Here is a 15,261-nt window from a genome sequence, read left to right on the forward strand (position 1 = left end):
CACAGAGGGTCTTCGAAGGTTTGAAGAAATGTTATGAATTAAGTCTTGGTGGTCTGTGGCCATGGTCCTGGTCACAAAAGTTATTTAAAGGGAGTCCGTGGTGAAGGAAAGTTTGAGAACCACTAGATTAAGGTTTCCCCCTCTCAATTGGCAGCTTCATTTGTTAATCATGGATAAATGTACAGCTGGCATTCAATATTTCCAGTTTCTTTCTTTACAATATTCAGTAGTAAAAACAACATATAGCATGGCATTTTCTGTTTTAAGTATGATCTTAAGTTGATTCTACTGTTATCTCTCCATCTGGGGGAGGATGTGAAAATGTCACAACACTTGCAAATGCATTTCTACTCCATTGCAGAATGATTTCCAGGCAGGATTTCCAAGCAAATTGTTGACCATGACTGCATCTCTTAAGTCAGGGGTGTCAAACTCAATTTCATTGAGGCCCTCATCAGCATTGTGGTTGCCCTCAGGGGGCTGGGTGTGTGTGGCCTGGGTGGGCGTGGCCTACTGGGTGGGCGTGGCTAAAGTGCGTATGGCCTACTGGGTGGGCATGGCCAGCTCTACATCGTTCGCATCAAGGGTGCCTATGGGGGCCTGGGCAGGAGTGGGACAGATCTGAGGGTCTCTGGCAGAAGGAGGGTCTCTGGGCCAGGGCCAAGGCAGTGGGGGCCGTTCCCTCACTGTTTCTAGGATGGCTTCACGGGCCGCATGAAACCACTTCATGGGCCGGATCCGGCCCCTGGGCCTTGTGTTTGACATGTCTGTCTTAAGTAGTGCTCCCAGACTGGATTATTTTTCCAAAATTATATTTAAATTATGTGCAGGGGTTAGAATAAAAAAGTTGGAAGGGACCTTGGAGGTCTTCGAGTCCACCCCCCCTTCAAGCAGGAAACCTTGTATCATTTCAGACAAATGGTTATCCCATCTCTTCTTAAAAACCTCCAGTGTTGGTGCACCGTAACTTTTGGAGGCAAGTTGTTCCACTGTTAATTGTTCTATAGCTATACTAGAAATTGATATTCTGATGGCTTACTCAAGATACAACACTTTCCCCGAGTAGCTTTGTTGCATTATAAGAAAGTTTTCAAGAAATCGCTCTCCTGAGAAGTTACTTTGCTCCCGCATATTTCATGTGATTAAAAGAAGCTACTACGTTTTCATCTATAATTGCCAAGAGAGGGAAGCAGCGTTCACATGTGCCACTGTCCTTGGGATGATGATGCAAGTGGAGCTGGGATTTTGTGGTTGTTTAGACTTTTGTTTTATAACTTATATTAACCCTATTTTAAAGCAGAGATACAGTAGTATTTGCCTACTTCAAAACAACCGCAAAATATGCCACATATAACTGTTCAGTGTTGGGATAGTGATTAAGGAAGGATTTGGTGCTTCATGGAATACTGGGAGACTGTGGTGTTATTCATAGTTTCCTAAAATGAATTTACTTGAGCACAAAATCTAACTGATTTTGTATTCCATACTGGTCAGATTTCAAAATGCTAACCACCTTGATTTTCTTGCTACTTATGTAAGTAGCATATAACTTCTCCTTGCAGACTCCACGAAGGAAACTAATGTTGCAACTTTTAAGCATCATTCAACTCATAGGCCCACCTCTGCATTCCAAAATACTTGTGACGTTGCAAATGCAATTATGGAACAGAAAAAAAAATATAACCGATCTTGAAATTGCAAACTTATCCTGGATTTGCAATGCTATACTGTAAGTAGCTGTTATTTCCAAATAAGCTTTTCTCATTTACGCGCGCAGGATAGATGTGGTTTGATGAAAAGCTTAGATTGTCCTGTCCCTTTTCCGCTTGAAATGGGAGGAGGGAGGTTTTTCACTTTTTTTCCCCTTCCAGGTGGTTTCCCCACTATTTCTTTCACCTTGGTTTTTTTTTTCCTTTCCAGAGGAAAAAAAAATCTGAATAACTGCACGATGCCTTTTTCTCCGAACATTTTCGGAATTCTGTCTAGAAGTCTCGATAAGAAGAGGCTAAATTCCAAATATTATCGGAGACATAAACCTTTCCAATGGCACCCCCTCCTCCCCCCCCACACAATTCACCAACACGCGTGGCCTGTCGAAAGACGCTGCAAAGCAACGTTTCAGAGAGGGACTTCCGCGTGGTTCCCGCCCAGAATTTTCTGTTTCCATAGGGGTCGGCAACCTCGGCTCTTTTATGACTCGTGGACTTCAACTCCCAGAATTCCTGAGCCAGCTATGCTGGCTCAGGAATTCTGGGAGTTGAAGTCCACAAGTCATAAAAGAGCCGAGGTTGCCGACCCCTGCGAGCAGCTTTTCGACCTTGTTTGTCCGGTAGAGGGTATCTGCTCGATTCTGCTCCTCCTATTTTCTATTCTGCGGGCTTTCAAGCCCTGGGAAGCTGACGAGAGGGGCTCTGAGGAAAGCTCCTTTTTTGTGCCGGCTGTAGGAAATCGGCTTTCCCAACAGAGGAAAGGCATCCGAGTTAAAACCCCCGGATTCGGCGTCATGTTCCTTAGACGTCGAATGATTAAAAAAAAACATTTCTATTCATTTCGGTTGAAGTCCTGCCTTCTTTCACAGCTACGCGGTAAAACCGTGTAAAGCAGGGGGTCTTCAAACTTGGCCCTTTTATGACTTGTGGACTTCAACTCCCAGAATTCCTCAGCCAGGCAAGCTGGCTGAGGAATTCTGGGAGCTGAAGTCCACAAGTCATAAAAGGGCCAAGTTTGAAGACCCCTGGTGTAAAGCTTTTAAAAGATCCATTCCAGAACATTAATGATCCCGCCCGGATTTTATATACCACCACCCCCCCCCCTCTCTCTCTCTCTCTCTCAAACACAGAGAGAGAGAGAGAGAGAGAGAGAGAGAGAGACACGCGGGCGGGCGCGCGCGGTCTTCCTGACGTGGTTGGATTTAAGTCTTGTGGCATTTCCTGCTCCCGAGACTCTTAGAAACAGCTGCTCTGGTTTTCCACTGACAACGCTGGTTTCCCTCCCAGCCACCACCCCCGCCCCAATCTCTTGCTCTGCTTGTCGGACGTCCCCAGGCCAGACGAAAAGCTCCGGACCTTGCGGTTGGCAGGCGGGAGACCGGAGGAAAAAAGGAAAAAAGGAAAAGGAAAAAAAAAAGCCCGGGCGGCTGTTGCTCGCGCTGAGTTGCAGCTACCTCCCCCGCCCGCAGCAGCGCGTGGTAGCGGGAACGTAGGAGCGGGGAATGGGGGGGCGGGTTTGAGAGAAAGTGACAATTTGCAGGGTGGGAGAGTGGGAAGTCCTGACGTTGCTTCTCTCCGGAGCGGCAGCTTGAGCGGGCAGCTCGGAAGTCGCCGAGCCAGCCAAAGCGGGCGCCGTCAACCATGAGCGGCGCTACCAGGAGATGCTGCCGGACGAGAAACCTGGGACTATGGTGAGGCGCCTCGGAGCAGAAGGGAGCGGGTTTTTCGGTCGCCGGCAGGAATCGGGATCCTGGGCTGCCTCTGCCTGTGAGCCGAGGAGGTAAGGAGCGGCGGCGGCGGCAGCAACGACGACAGCGAGGGCGCATTTTTTTTTCCTTTTCCCTTTTTGTTTGCAGAGCACACAGCTGCTGGGTTGCGTGCGCGTGTCTTGCGATGTGCCCAACGAAGGGTTTCATTTCTTCCTTCGCGGATAGGAAACGAAACGAAACAAAACACAATCTTGCTTCCCGGTCTGGCTTTTGGGAAAGAGGAAGCGGGTGGGAAAGAAACGTCGAGCTTGGGTGAGAGAAGAAGTGCGTAGGACAGTAACAATAGCAACCTTAATTAAAGCTCCAGGGCCTCGGCCGATTGTTTTCACATTGCATAAGGATTCCGCTTTTTGACAAAAAGCCCGTTTCTCCCAGCCACGAAAAGATTACACAGTTCCTCGTTAGTTAGCGAAAATGGAGGAGGAGGGGGGAATCGGGAACGTTTCAGTTTGTTTCGGAGATGTGGATGTTTTACCTGCCCCGGAATTGGAGCGAGGAGGGGGGGTTTTGATTCACAAAAACCTCCCTGGGTGCAACAACCCTCGTCGTTAATAAAAAAAAGAGCAGACCTGCACTTTGCGGCAGCCAACACGTGTTCGGTCTTCAGTGCAATAAAACCAGCCCCCATAGTACTTTCTGGAAGAAAGCAAGGCCATAATTTTAAAATATTTGTGTTTTTTTTAAAAAAAATCTACGCGCACACCCATCCTAAATAGAATTGCTATCTCTGTCCAAAAGTAATGGCTTTGGCTGTTAAAAGGCATATTGATAATGGAAGCAACAGTAAGTTTCCTTACAGAATAAGAGGTTATAATATATTCAAAGTAGTTGAATTCATCAGGCCTACAGTAAAAAAGGGTTAACAATAAGAATTTCCATTTTTTGGGGGGGGGGTTTGTGTGAAAACGACATAATTGCATGGTTGCTTGCCTTTCTTTTGTTTTCTACAGTGTGTCCTGACAATTTTAATTTTCTTGTATCAGTGGCAGTTTATATTAAGAAAGAAATCATTAAGGCTTGCTTATGACTTTTGCACTAAGCAGCAAACATGCAATGTATGCGCTAGCTAGATCTTTCTGATGAAATTAGGTGATCTTACAGGTTATCTTAAAATGCAAATATTTTTCTTTGATTTGAATGCCGCAGCACATTAAAAATAAATCTTCCTTGTGCAGTACAATATACTTGAAAACAAATCAGAGATCTTGGAATGCAATCCTTGGAAAATAGAGAATATGCATTTTAGATTTGAGGGCCAATTTAACTAACACTGTGTACTCAGCCTGGGCTATACCTGAATGGCCTGAGAACAATTACTATTTTAAGCACATTTTGTTACAATTTAGGTTTTATTAGTAGGACTGATGGTATGTCAGGAGAAGTTAGTTTTTCACCTAGCAACTGAGCAATTAAGATTCCTAATGAAGTGAAAGGTAGATTTAGTCAGACCTAATTGTTCTTGGCAAGCAGAGCTATTCTGTGTAAAGCATGACACCAACAATCTGGTGGGTGATCTTCCTTTCAGCCTCTTGTGATGCTTGCTGAGAGGGGCCCAAGGGGATGGTGGATGGTGTGTTGAAATGTAAGTTATACTTTCCTCTGATGTCTTGGGATTCTTCTATAATACAGGCTAACCAAGAAAAATGAATTACAGATGGGTTTTCTCTGGTTTTAATGATTACTCCTAGGTAATACTTGATAATTGATAAGATGCTGCTCTTTTCATGAATGGCAGTTTTGAGTCCTCCAAAACACTTGCTCTTTGCTTATATTATAATGTTCCAGCATAAGCTCTACATATCACATGATATGATGTAATGCAGGATCCAATCTGGGTCGGTCACTGCAACCAGAGGTTTAGACTTCAAAGCTTTGCGGTAATATGTTTTTGGATGTTTTTGCATTGACAGTAATCTTGTGAAGCTGATCCATTGACGGAGACAAAATCTGAAAACAATTACACGATTTTTCTTTTTTCTTAGTTGTGCGTTTGAAGCCTCACCTCCACTTATAATAACTGGAAGCACACAGCCACAGAGGGACAGAATGACAAAAGCAGCCTGGTGGTATTGCGAAACAAGACCTGCCCTTTTTTCATGTGCATTGTGACATAACATGCACGTACAAAACAGGGGCCCTTATACAGCAAACGTATTGCTACTTTTGTCATTCCAATGAAAGTACCAACATCCTGCAAAAGCCCATCGGTGGATCTTACAGGAGAAGGGACAGTATCTAAAATCTGACATGCTATTGACTGGCCAGATTTCACAGTTCCCAAAACTATAATCAGTAATTTAATGGTGATTCTTGAATTCATGAACACTATTAGAGGATTTCATAGAAAGCTGAAGGAACTTTGGGGGATAGTCACACTGCTTTGTACGTAATCTGTTTTTTCCTTAATGAAATTATCAAAGCTATTTTGAAGAAGATCAGTTTCTCAGATGGGTTGAAAATGTCCTAGCTTATGGCCCTTTGTCAGAATAATACCAGGTTATGAAATCACCTACTAAATAGATTAAAGAGTGGAAATTAGGTTCATTGCTTGATTTGTAGAACAAAATAAACGAGTGGATGGCTGAGACTACAGTAATGATTTTCAAATGGAAAAAAGGGAGAACACTATTATTATTTTTGGGTATAGTACCCTAATGAGTAAAGTTGGATAATACTTAGAAGATGGTGCATGTGTATGAAAATAGGTTTCCTTTTATTTTTCATTATTTTCGTACTGCCAGCTTTGAAATATAGTAGATGCTTGGACTTGGATTCTTACAGAATAAATCTGAAGGGTAGGATATGAGGAGAGCCAGCTTGGTGTAGTAATTAAAAGCATCAGATATCAAAAACTGGAAGGCTGAGAGTTCTACTCCCGCTTTGGCACAAAGCAAGCTGGGTAATTTTGAGCCAGAGACTCTCTAAGCCCTAGAAAACAAGCAAGCACAATCACTTGCCAAAAACTCTAACCCATGTTGGAGGACTGACAGCATCAGGGCCAAATGGGTTGTAACATTACAACATGGCATCTGGGAATTTAAATCAACTCTGTGATCTAACTTTAATCACTCTGTTAATTCAGTACCTTCAGCAAAGGAAACAGAAAATTGTAGTAACTGTCAGGTTCAAATAATAATAAACCTTTATTGTCAAAGTACAACATGTGTACATTGAGATTAGCTGAGCCTCCCCCCCCCCCGTGCTCTCTCCCCCCAACACACAGTGACAACAAACCCTCCATCCCACCACACTATGTGAACCAACTACACCACACACCGGCCTCCCAAGTCAATTCTGCATAAGATTATGTCCCATTTAAAAGCCTAACAGCCCACGGATAAAAGCTAGAAAGAAAAAACTAGAAAGACAAAATTCTACTATTGTGGGAATAGATTTCCACAGCCTGCCTTTGAGAACCTGTGTTTCTTGTAGTTGGTGATTTGCTATTTATTTTTAAACATGACCACATTTCTACACATAGAGAATAAAAAAATATTTGTCATATTTGGATGTTGCTTATTATTTTGCAAACTGTGTTTTGGCCTGATAAAATTATTCCTAGCATAGCATTTGGAATATTTCTTACAATTATCATGGTACTCTTGGCTTTGGTCTGATAGCTGAATTTAACTGCTCAGCAGTTAAATAAATGGAAATAAATAATTTTCTGTCATTTGAATTTGAGGCTTCTATTCTTGGTAGATATATCCTCTGAACATGTTTCTCTCTTTGCCTCTGTTTTTCTTTATTTTGACCAAAAAACTAAAGTAATATAAAATACAAAAACAGTTTGGTTCCTGTCAACTTCTGTTTTCTACTGAGGAGTTTGATGGGTTTTGTTTAAAACCTGATGGTAGTTCTAAATAACTGCTTTAAAAATGTTACGTTTGTTTTTCTTTTTTCATCTCAGAAGACAAATGCAGCTTAAAACCACTGCACTTGGCATAACTTAACTTGAATGTTTGTGGTTTCCCCCCCACACACATTTCTTCTTCAGACTATGACCAAAAACAGTCTCCACCACTTCAACACCAGCCATTTTTGTCTCCATCTGTTTAAAAAAAGATGCTTACAGTTCCTCTGTGAGAGATGGGTGGAGATGATATATATATGTATACACACACACACGTGTGTGTGTGTGTGTGTGTGTGGTAATTTCTTATTTAAAAGCTCACATGGTTTAATGACCTTTGTGTTAGCCTAATAAAGGCTCTGCCTAATAAATCTGGAATGTTTCTCAACAAAACTTTATGCAATAGCAAATTATAGCAGCATTATTTATTAAATACTTCTATATCATCACAATGAAAAAGGACTTTAAGTGACTCATATAAAAAATACAATGTAAAACATACCCTATATAAAAATAAAAAATATAACAACGCTACAAAAATAGAGAATAAAAGATGGCAAATCGGGGGAAAGCTCACTGCAAAGAAAAACCAGCGTTACCCAGGTTTGGAGAGCAGTGCTTTAGGGCAGGGGTGTCAAACTCCATTTCATTCAGGGCCGCATCAGCATTGCAGTTGCCCTCAGGGGGCCGGGTGGGTATGGCCAGGGTGGGTGTGGCCTACTGGGTGGGCATGGCTAGAGTGGGTGTGGCCTACTGGGTGGGCATGGCCAGCTCTACATCGTTGGCATCAAGGGTGCCTATGGGGGCCCGGGCAGGAGTGGGACAGATCTGAGGGTCTCTGGCAGAAGGAGGGTCTCTGGGCCAAAGCCAAGGCAGTGGGGGCCGTTCCCTCACTGTTTCCAAGATGGCTTTGCGGGCCGCATGAAACCACTTCGCGGGCCGGATCCGGCCCCCGGGCCTTGTGTTTGACATGTCTGCTTTAGGGGCTTCTGGAGAACCAACAAAGAGAGCCATAACATTGGTGCGGCAACAAAAGAGCAGTAGTACTTCCTTGTCTCAGTTTCCCACTGGTATCAAAAGTCACCAAGATATCTAGCAACTCTAGGAGGCGCACACATCCCCCCATCCAGGAGAATGACCGAGGCCGTCTCTATCCCAAAAATGGCCCTGGACCTAATTGAAAAATGTCCACATAATATGTTTCCTTTAAAGGACTGTAGAGTTGATCCACTGCCATCATTCCAATAACCTTCACCGAACAGGGAAGGTTGGAAGTGGTTGGTAGTTGTTGAACACTACTGGATCTGGAATGGCATCTTCAGGATGGAGTCCTAGATGGCAGAGAAACATGGTGCCCCAGTTACCTCTAAACATTGTCCATAAGGAATCAAAGCTATAGCAGATTCTAATGACTTAATTGGCAAAATGTTTTGTAAACTAATCACAGCAGCCAGGTGGCAAATCATAAGATTGTTTTTTCTCCTGCAGGGAGTTCACACCCTAGACAAAGCCACTTAAGTAAGCATGCTTTGCCTTACTTATCACCACGTTGGATTTATTTCTAGTTGTCTTCTACCTCAGGGGCCGGTTCCATGGAGAGAGGTTTTTCTGCAGACCGGAGGGGACGTGGTTTCGCATTCTGCCTTCATCCAGCTGATGGGGCTTTGCTTGTTTGCGTGACTCAGTTTTTGCCATGCTGCGGCCTGGTGCTGGTCCACAGACTGGGGGTTGGGGACCTGTGTTCTACCTCCACCACTTTAGCAAAGAACAGTATTGTGTCATCTTAGCAAAGCTGAATAAAGCTTAAAACATTAATGCAGAGATGCTCACAGCCAACATAATTATCTTGGCTATCAGTATAAGTCAGAGGTTCTAGGTTTAATTATGGTTTAATTTTCATTTCTTCTTATCTTGTGATGCTTGTCTGTTTTAATGTTCAGCACTGGATGGGTCTGCTTAGCCTATTTTTTCTTTTCTTAGAGTTATAGAAAAGAAGTTTCCAAAGGTCATCAAGTGCAACCCCTTGTACATTACAGGATTGTCTCTAATTCATGACTATCTCCAATTCATGACTATTCAGCCTTTTTTTTTTGAAAATCACCAGTGAAAGGGGGAAAAAGCATTGTGGTAACCTGTTCCATTGATTCTTACTGTCAAAAAGTACTTTTATCAGTAAATTTATTTTGGAGATACAGGATAAGATAGAATCATCCAGACATAGGATATATAATAGTTAAGTTATGGCTTTTTAGAAGCCTGTAGGTGTGAATAGGTATAGTCACTGACAACATAAGCCAAGATAACTGATGTGAAAATTTGTTATCATTACAAGGGGATGGACAGTATTTGAAATAAACCATTTTGATGTGACCTAAATTTAATTAAGACTCTAGGCAAAGGGATAGTACTATATCAGAATTAACATCGTTGATTTGGAAGGACACAGCAAATGAATATCCCCTCAATTCTTGTGGTTAGTCATTTTTTGATTATGTACCATCTCATCAGTTTCAACTAACCACGCAGATTTTCTTCATGATGTTCTGTTCTTCAAGACTTTCGGGCATGGATCCGTCCACTGTTGTAATAGAGTTGGTTTTTGGTTGTCCTCTTCCTCTGATTACTATTACATTCCACCACATTATAGATTTTTCCAAGGCGCTAGCTCTTTGCAAAATATTTCCAAAATGTGATAATTTGAGCCCATATGTGATAATTTGTACCTTGATTGGACTGGTTTGTTCTATGAGCCATTTGTTTGTTTCATTGTCTTATTTCTGGACAGGTTAGAAATTTTCTCCAGTACCAAATTTCAGAAGTGTCAACAATCATTCCATTCTTCTTCAAAGTCCAGCTTTTATCATTACTATAGACCAGACATGTCAAACACAAGGCCCGGGGGCCGGATCCGGCCCGCAAAGTGGTTTCATGCGGCCCGCGAAGCCATCCTGGAAACAGTGAGGGAACGGCCCCCACTGCCTTGGCCCTGGCCCAGAGACCCTCCTCCTGCCAGAGACCCTCAGATCTGTCCCACTCCTGCCCAGGCCCCCATAGGCACCCTTGATGCGAACGATGTAGAGCTGGCCACGCCCACCCAGTAAGCCATACACACTCTAGCCACGCCCACCCAGTAGGCCACGCCCACCCTGGCCATACCCACCCGGCCCCCTGAGGGCAACCGCAATGCTGATGAGGCCCTCAATGAAATTGAGTTTGACACCCCTGGTATAGACTGTCCCAGGGAGTACCATTATCTGCATTATTTTGATCTTAGCAGCAGGTACAGATATATCACAACATTTTAAAGGCTTTTGTTACTGTTATACCAAATGCTATTCTGCAAAATATTTCTCCTAGTTCTTTTACTGTTGATAATCTGTCTTAAAAAGCAGATACTATCTACTATATCAATATCTTCACTGTGAATTCTAGGACTCTCCTTAGTTTAGTTTTCTTTACAGTTAATTCTACCCTACTGTGCTCTTTGGCTTTACCATTGAAATTTGCAGATCGTTTGCATTTTCAGCTATTGGAGTAGTGTCATCAGTTATTAAATAGGATTTAACAAAATTCTTCCATTATTTAAAAAAAAAATTAAAGAGAAGTAAAAAAAGGCACCTAAGTTTATTGTACTGCCAGCTGCCAAAAAGGAAGCATCGAAATTATGCATACCATGATGAGAGACCGTCAAATAAATTAGATAGTTTTGAATGTCATGAAAAATTAGAGACACGGCAAAAAGGTTGTTGGGGCTTCTTGGCTAGACCAGACTGTCTGGTTATGGGAATGCATACATTTCGTAGAAGTTTAACCACTATAGTTGTTAACTAAAGGTCTCTGAAGTATTCATGCCAAAATGGCAACAGCCTTGCAGATACCTATAATCATGGGTCTTAAAATAGGGTTGCAGATGTTTTGTAACATGGACTTCCACAACTTTTCTTGGTAAAAAATATAGTCAAAAAAATTGGTATAGTAATATTTACAAATCCAAATTTGTGCTGAAGTGATAGTAATTACAAATCTATACTGTAGAATTACAAAGGTGGAAGGGGCTATTAAGGTCAAGTCCAACTCTTACTAAGTATAAAAATCTAAATTAAAGCATCCACAAATAGATGGTTGTCCAACTTCTTGAATGTATCAGTGAAGAGGAGCAGACCATCTCTCCAGCAAGTTGACTGTTGATGAAAGTAATTGCTATTCAGTTCAAAACTGGTTTATTGTAACTTTAATCCATCATTACATGCCGTGTATTTTGGAACAAGGAAGAGCAGTTCTTGATCTTCTGTGCGACATTCTTTTAAGTATTTAAAAAGTGTAATTCTGTTTAGTTTTCTTTTTTCTCATGACTAAACATACACAATTCCCTTAATATCTCTCTATTAAGAAGAGGCTAGACCAGTGATGGCAAACCTTTTAGAGACCGAGTGCCCAAACTCCAACCCAAAACCCACTTATGTATTGTTGGGTGCCGGGTGGGCATGGCCCCTTGGGTGGGCGTGGCTGCAGTGGTAACGGCAGACTGGGTGAGACTAAAAAATTCAATCAATTCCAAATTTGTGAGATCTTTTTTTCCCCCGCAAGTTGAAATTAATTGATTGAACCTTTTTTTTCTTGCACACAGAGGCGGAGGCCTACAGCGAAAAGGTTTTATAAAACCCAGCTGAAGGCCTAGGACTGGGGTGACGGCACGCGTGCCCACAGAGAGGGCTCTGCGTGCCACCTTTGGCACCCGTGCCATAGGTTCGCCAGCACGGGGCTAGATAGTCACTTGTCTGAGATGGTATAGGTTTGCCTGCTTGAGCAGTGGCCTGGACTACAAGACATCCAAGGTCCCTTCCAGCTTTATTCTATTCTCTTTCTAGGACTTGGTTTTAATTTTCTGATTAACCCTATTGACCTTGAATCTTTTTCCAGTTTCTCAAAATGCTAAAGTGTGATTCCTAGAACCAAAAAAATTAAAATTATGGTTTAATTTTCTTCTGCCTCAACCCAGTACTGCCTCATATTCAATTTTTAATCAACTATTATTCCAAGATTTCAGCAGATGGCAGCACTTTGCTGATCATAGCTTCTAAGACATACATGGCCAGACCAGATCAGTACTTTGATGGAAGACCACCAGAACTGTGGAGTACGCTGGGAAGTCAAAGAACATGGGAAAAGACAGTGGCAAATCTGCATTACAGTATTTCCAAGAAGATTGCATGGTTGGGTCCATGTGGTTACCAATTGTTGGACCACACCCTATCCTTTACCTGCACATTTGGTTTCTGTTTCCTAAGTGAAGCACTTAAATTTGTCTCTGCTTAAATTTCATTCTTTTATTTTCAATCATTTGTTTAACCCAGGGGTGTCAAACTGCCAGCCCACGGGCCGGATGCGTCACAAGGAAACTGCGCCCATCCCATTGCCAGCAATGGGGAAAAAATTCCGATACATCGCACGACATCACGTGACGTCACGAGGTTGACATGTCTGGTCTAACCTGTTGAAATAGTTGTGGATTTTATTTTATTTTTCTCATGTATTAGTATCTTATTTAACATTATGCCATGTACAAACCAGTATCTGCTTTGTTTCTGTACAAAAGTCAGTGATAAAGCTGAAAACAAGCATTGAACATTATGGTACCCTCTTTGTTATTTCCACATTTTCACTTTACTGATACAGAGCATCAAATAAAATGTTAAAATAAATTAGTACCTTAAGTTGAGTGGTAAGATTGTATGTAGTGATGTAAAGAAGATGAAACTTCATTATGCAGTTTATTTTTGTTGTATATGAACAGTTAACTAAAATTCATCACAACATTTCAACTTCTTTTTTGATAAAATATTTTCAAGTGAATTGATTTAGGGACATTGAATGAATTGATGGACTGTTCTCTGTATTCTTTTATTGTTTCTCAGTTTAAAAACTATAAGATACCCAGAATCTTATTAATCAGGAAACTCCCAAATTAAACCAAGTTAAAGATGTGTTTTAATTTTCTGTACAACAAACTCTTGCTTTAAGTAAAACAAAATTTCTGTGTTCCTCTCTTGCCCTCTTCTAGTTGTGTTGCATAAATACCAAGATCTTCTGGGTTCCTTTGAAATATTCTTGGAAACATGAATATTTGCATCGGCCTTGATCAGTTATGATCATTTACTTCTGTTCTAGTTTTTTTCAGGGAAAGAAAAAATAAAGATGAAAAAATATATACAGTACAAGTATTGTTGGAGCTAGTGGTAAAGAGGGAGACTATCATGCCCAAGGGGGCATGAATCATCTTACTTTGTCTCCCCCACTGACTATAAAATGATTTTGTAGTTATGTGAAAGATGCCTTTTAGTTATTTACGTCTCTTGAGACTAATAAAAATCCCTCTAATGTTTTATTCATTTACAACCAGGTTATTGCTTCATTGATTGCTATAACAAAAGGGGCTTTCACATCCTATGGAGGTCAGGAATGTATAGGCCTTACTGCAATTATAGGAAGGAATGTATAGGTCTTATTGCAATTCCTGCCCTTTGGAATCATCTCTCTACAGAGATTCTTGTGGCTTCCATCCTTATCGTTCAGGAAACTATTGAAGGCCTGGTGGTTCTCCTGTGCCTGGAGGCAGGGTGATTACGGAGCCCCTTTTATTCCTTTTGTTTGCTCTGAGCATTTTGCTCTTCTGGTTAGTTGTATTTTTATGATAGGGGGACAGAAAGGTTTCTGATTGTAGGTCACCCAGAGTCATTTGGCAGTTGTGTGGCCTACATATTAAGCAAACAATATTAATATTAGATTGATGCCAATGAACTGCTTATTCTTCTGAATGTCATACAGGGACTTCTGATTGTGAGAAATTAAGGAAACAGTTTGCACATTTCATTCAATAGATTTTTGAAGCTACTCAGCGCAAAAGCTTGTTATTCAGAGTAAGTGATGTGGGAGAATTAAATCAACAAGATCTCTACAGCTTTCAGAATGTTTCCCAGATTCCCTAACCTTGAGGTCTTGTATGGTTACTTCGTTCATTTTTAATCACTAGGGAGACCCTTCAGAGAAGCATTTTAACATGTTATCAGATTTTCAGTAAATCACTGACATGGGAAAAGCTGCTGTATCAGATGCTAAAGCCTTAAAAGGATGATGTGATAGCACTCTCTTGGATTTAATACTGGACCAGCAGGTTCATTTTGATAAGCTGTTGGCACAAACATGGCACAGAATACGTTGTTTGCTTATAAAACTAATCCTTTTTTTTATCTCTGGCAAGTTGATCTTAAATAAAACCAACACATAATCACTTCTGTTGCACACAAGACACGAGAACAGGAAGGATATTACTTGCCTTATGCTAATGCTGAAACCTGTAAATATAATAATGCATTTAATGTAAAGAATATCAATACAGTAAATACTGCCCTATAAAAAAGGGCGAACATGGAGATCAGAACTAAAAGTTTAGCAGAAATGTCTTTTTTGTATATTAATATCCACTGTTAACCTAGGAAAGTCAGTGAAGTGGCTGCACCAAAGGCTGGGAGCATATGACTGTCAGTGCTTCAAGGAATTGTCCTTTGTTCTCACAGGTATGCACAAGTATCTCTTGGGTTTTCAGTCCAGCCCACGATTAATAAGGGATGCATCCAGACAGACAGCCATTCAGTAACTTCTCTCAGGTATTTGTAGAGCTGCCCTTGATGAATGAATGGTTGACGTATATGTCTAAAAGGCCAATGCTACTTACAAAAAGAATTGTTCAGGTAGGAATTCTACCCTACCAGACCACAGTCGTTTTGCAATTACTTTGTACCTGATTCTGCCTGATGGATCTTTGTTGGTGCTCCATGGTAGTAGGAATGAAGCTGTTTACAAAGCAGTAACACAAGCATACAGTCAGTAACACTAACGATTTAAAACAGACATGTCAAACACAAGGCCCGGG

General features: G+C 41.4%; 1 protein-coding gene across 3 annotated transcripts in view; it reads left to right on the forward strand.

Moving 5' to 3' along the window:
- The first annotated feature begins 2,868 nt into the window (after positions 1–2,868).
- Positions 2,869–15,261, forward strand: part of OSBPL5 (oxysterol binding protein like 5) — a 134,070-nt gene continuing 121,677 nt past the window's right edge. For 2 of the 3 annotated variants that reach the window (XM_081312528.1, XM_081312530.1), the window contains exon 1: positions 2,869–3,400. In XM_081312528.1, coding sequence (XP_081168654.1) covers positions 3,371–3,400 — 30 coding nt within the window. In that variant the 5' untranslated portion in view covers positions 2,869–3,370. Of the gene's footprint in view, positions 3,490–15,261 lie in introns of all 3 variants that reach the window. The other variant, XM_081312529.1, reaches the window with a different exon arrangement.

The sequence above is a fragment of the Vipera berus genome (genome assembly GCF_964194415.1).
Source record: "Vipera berus genome assembly, chromosome: 1".
In the NCBI taxonomy this organism is placed as follows: domain Eukaryota; kingdom Metazoa; phylum Chordata; class Lepidosauria; order Squamata; family Viperidae; genus Vipera; species Vipera berus.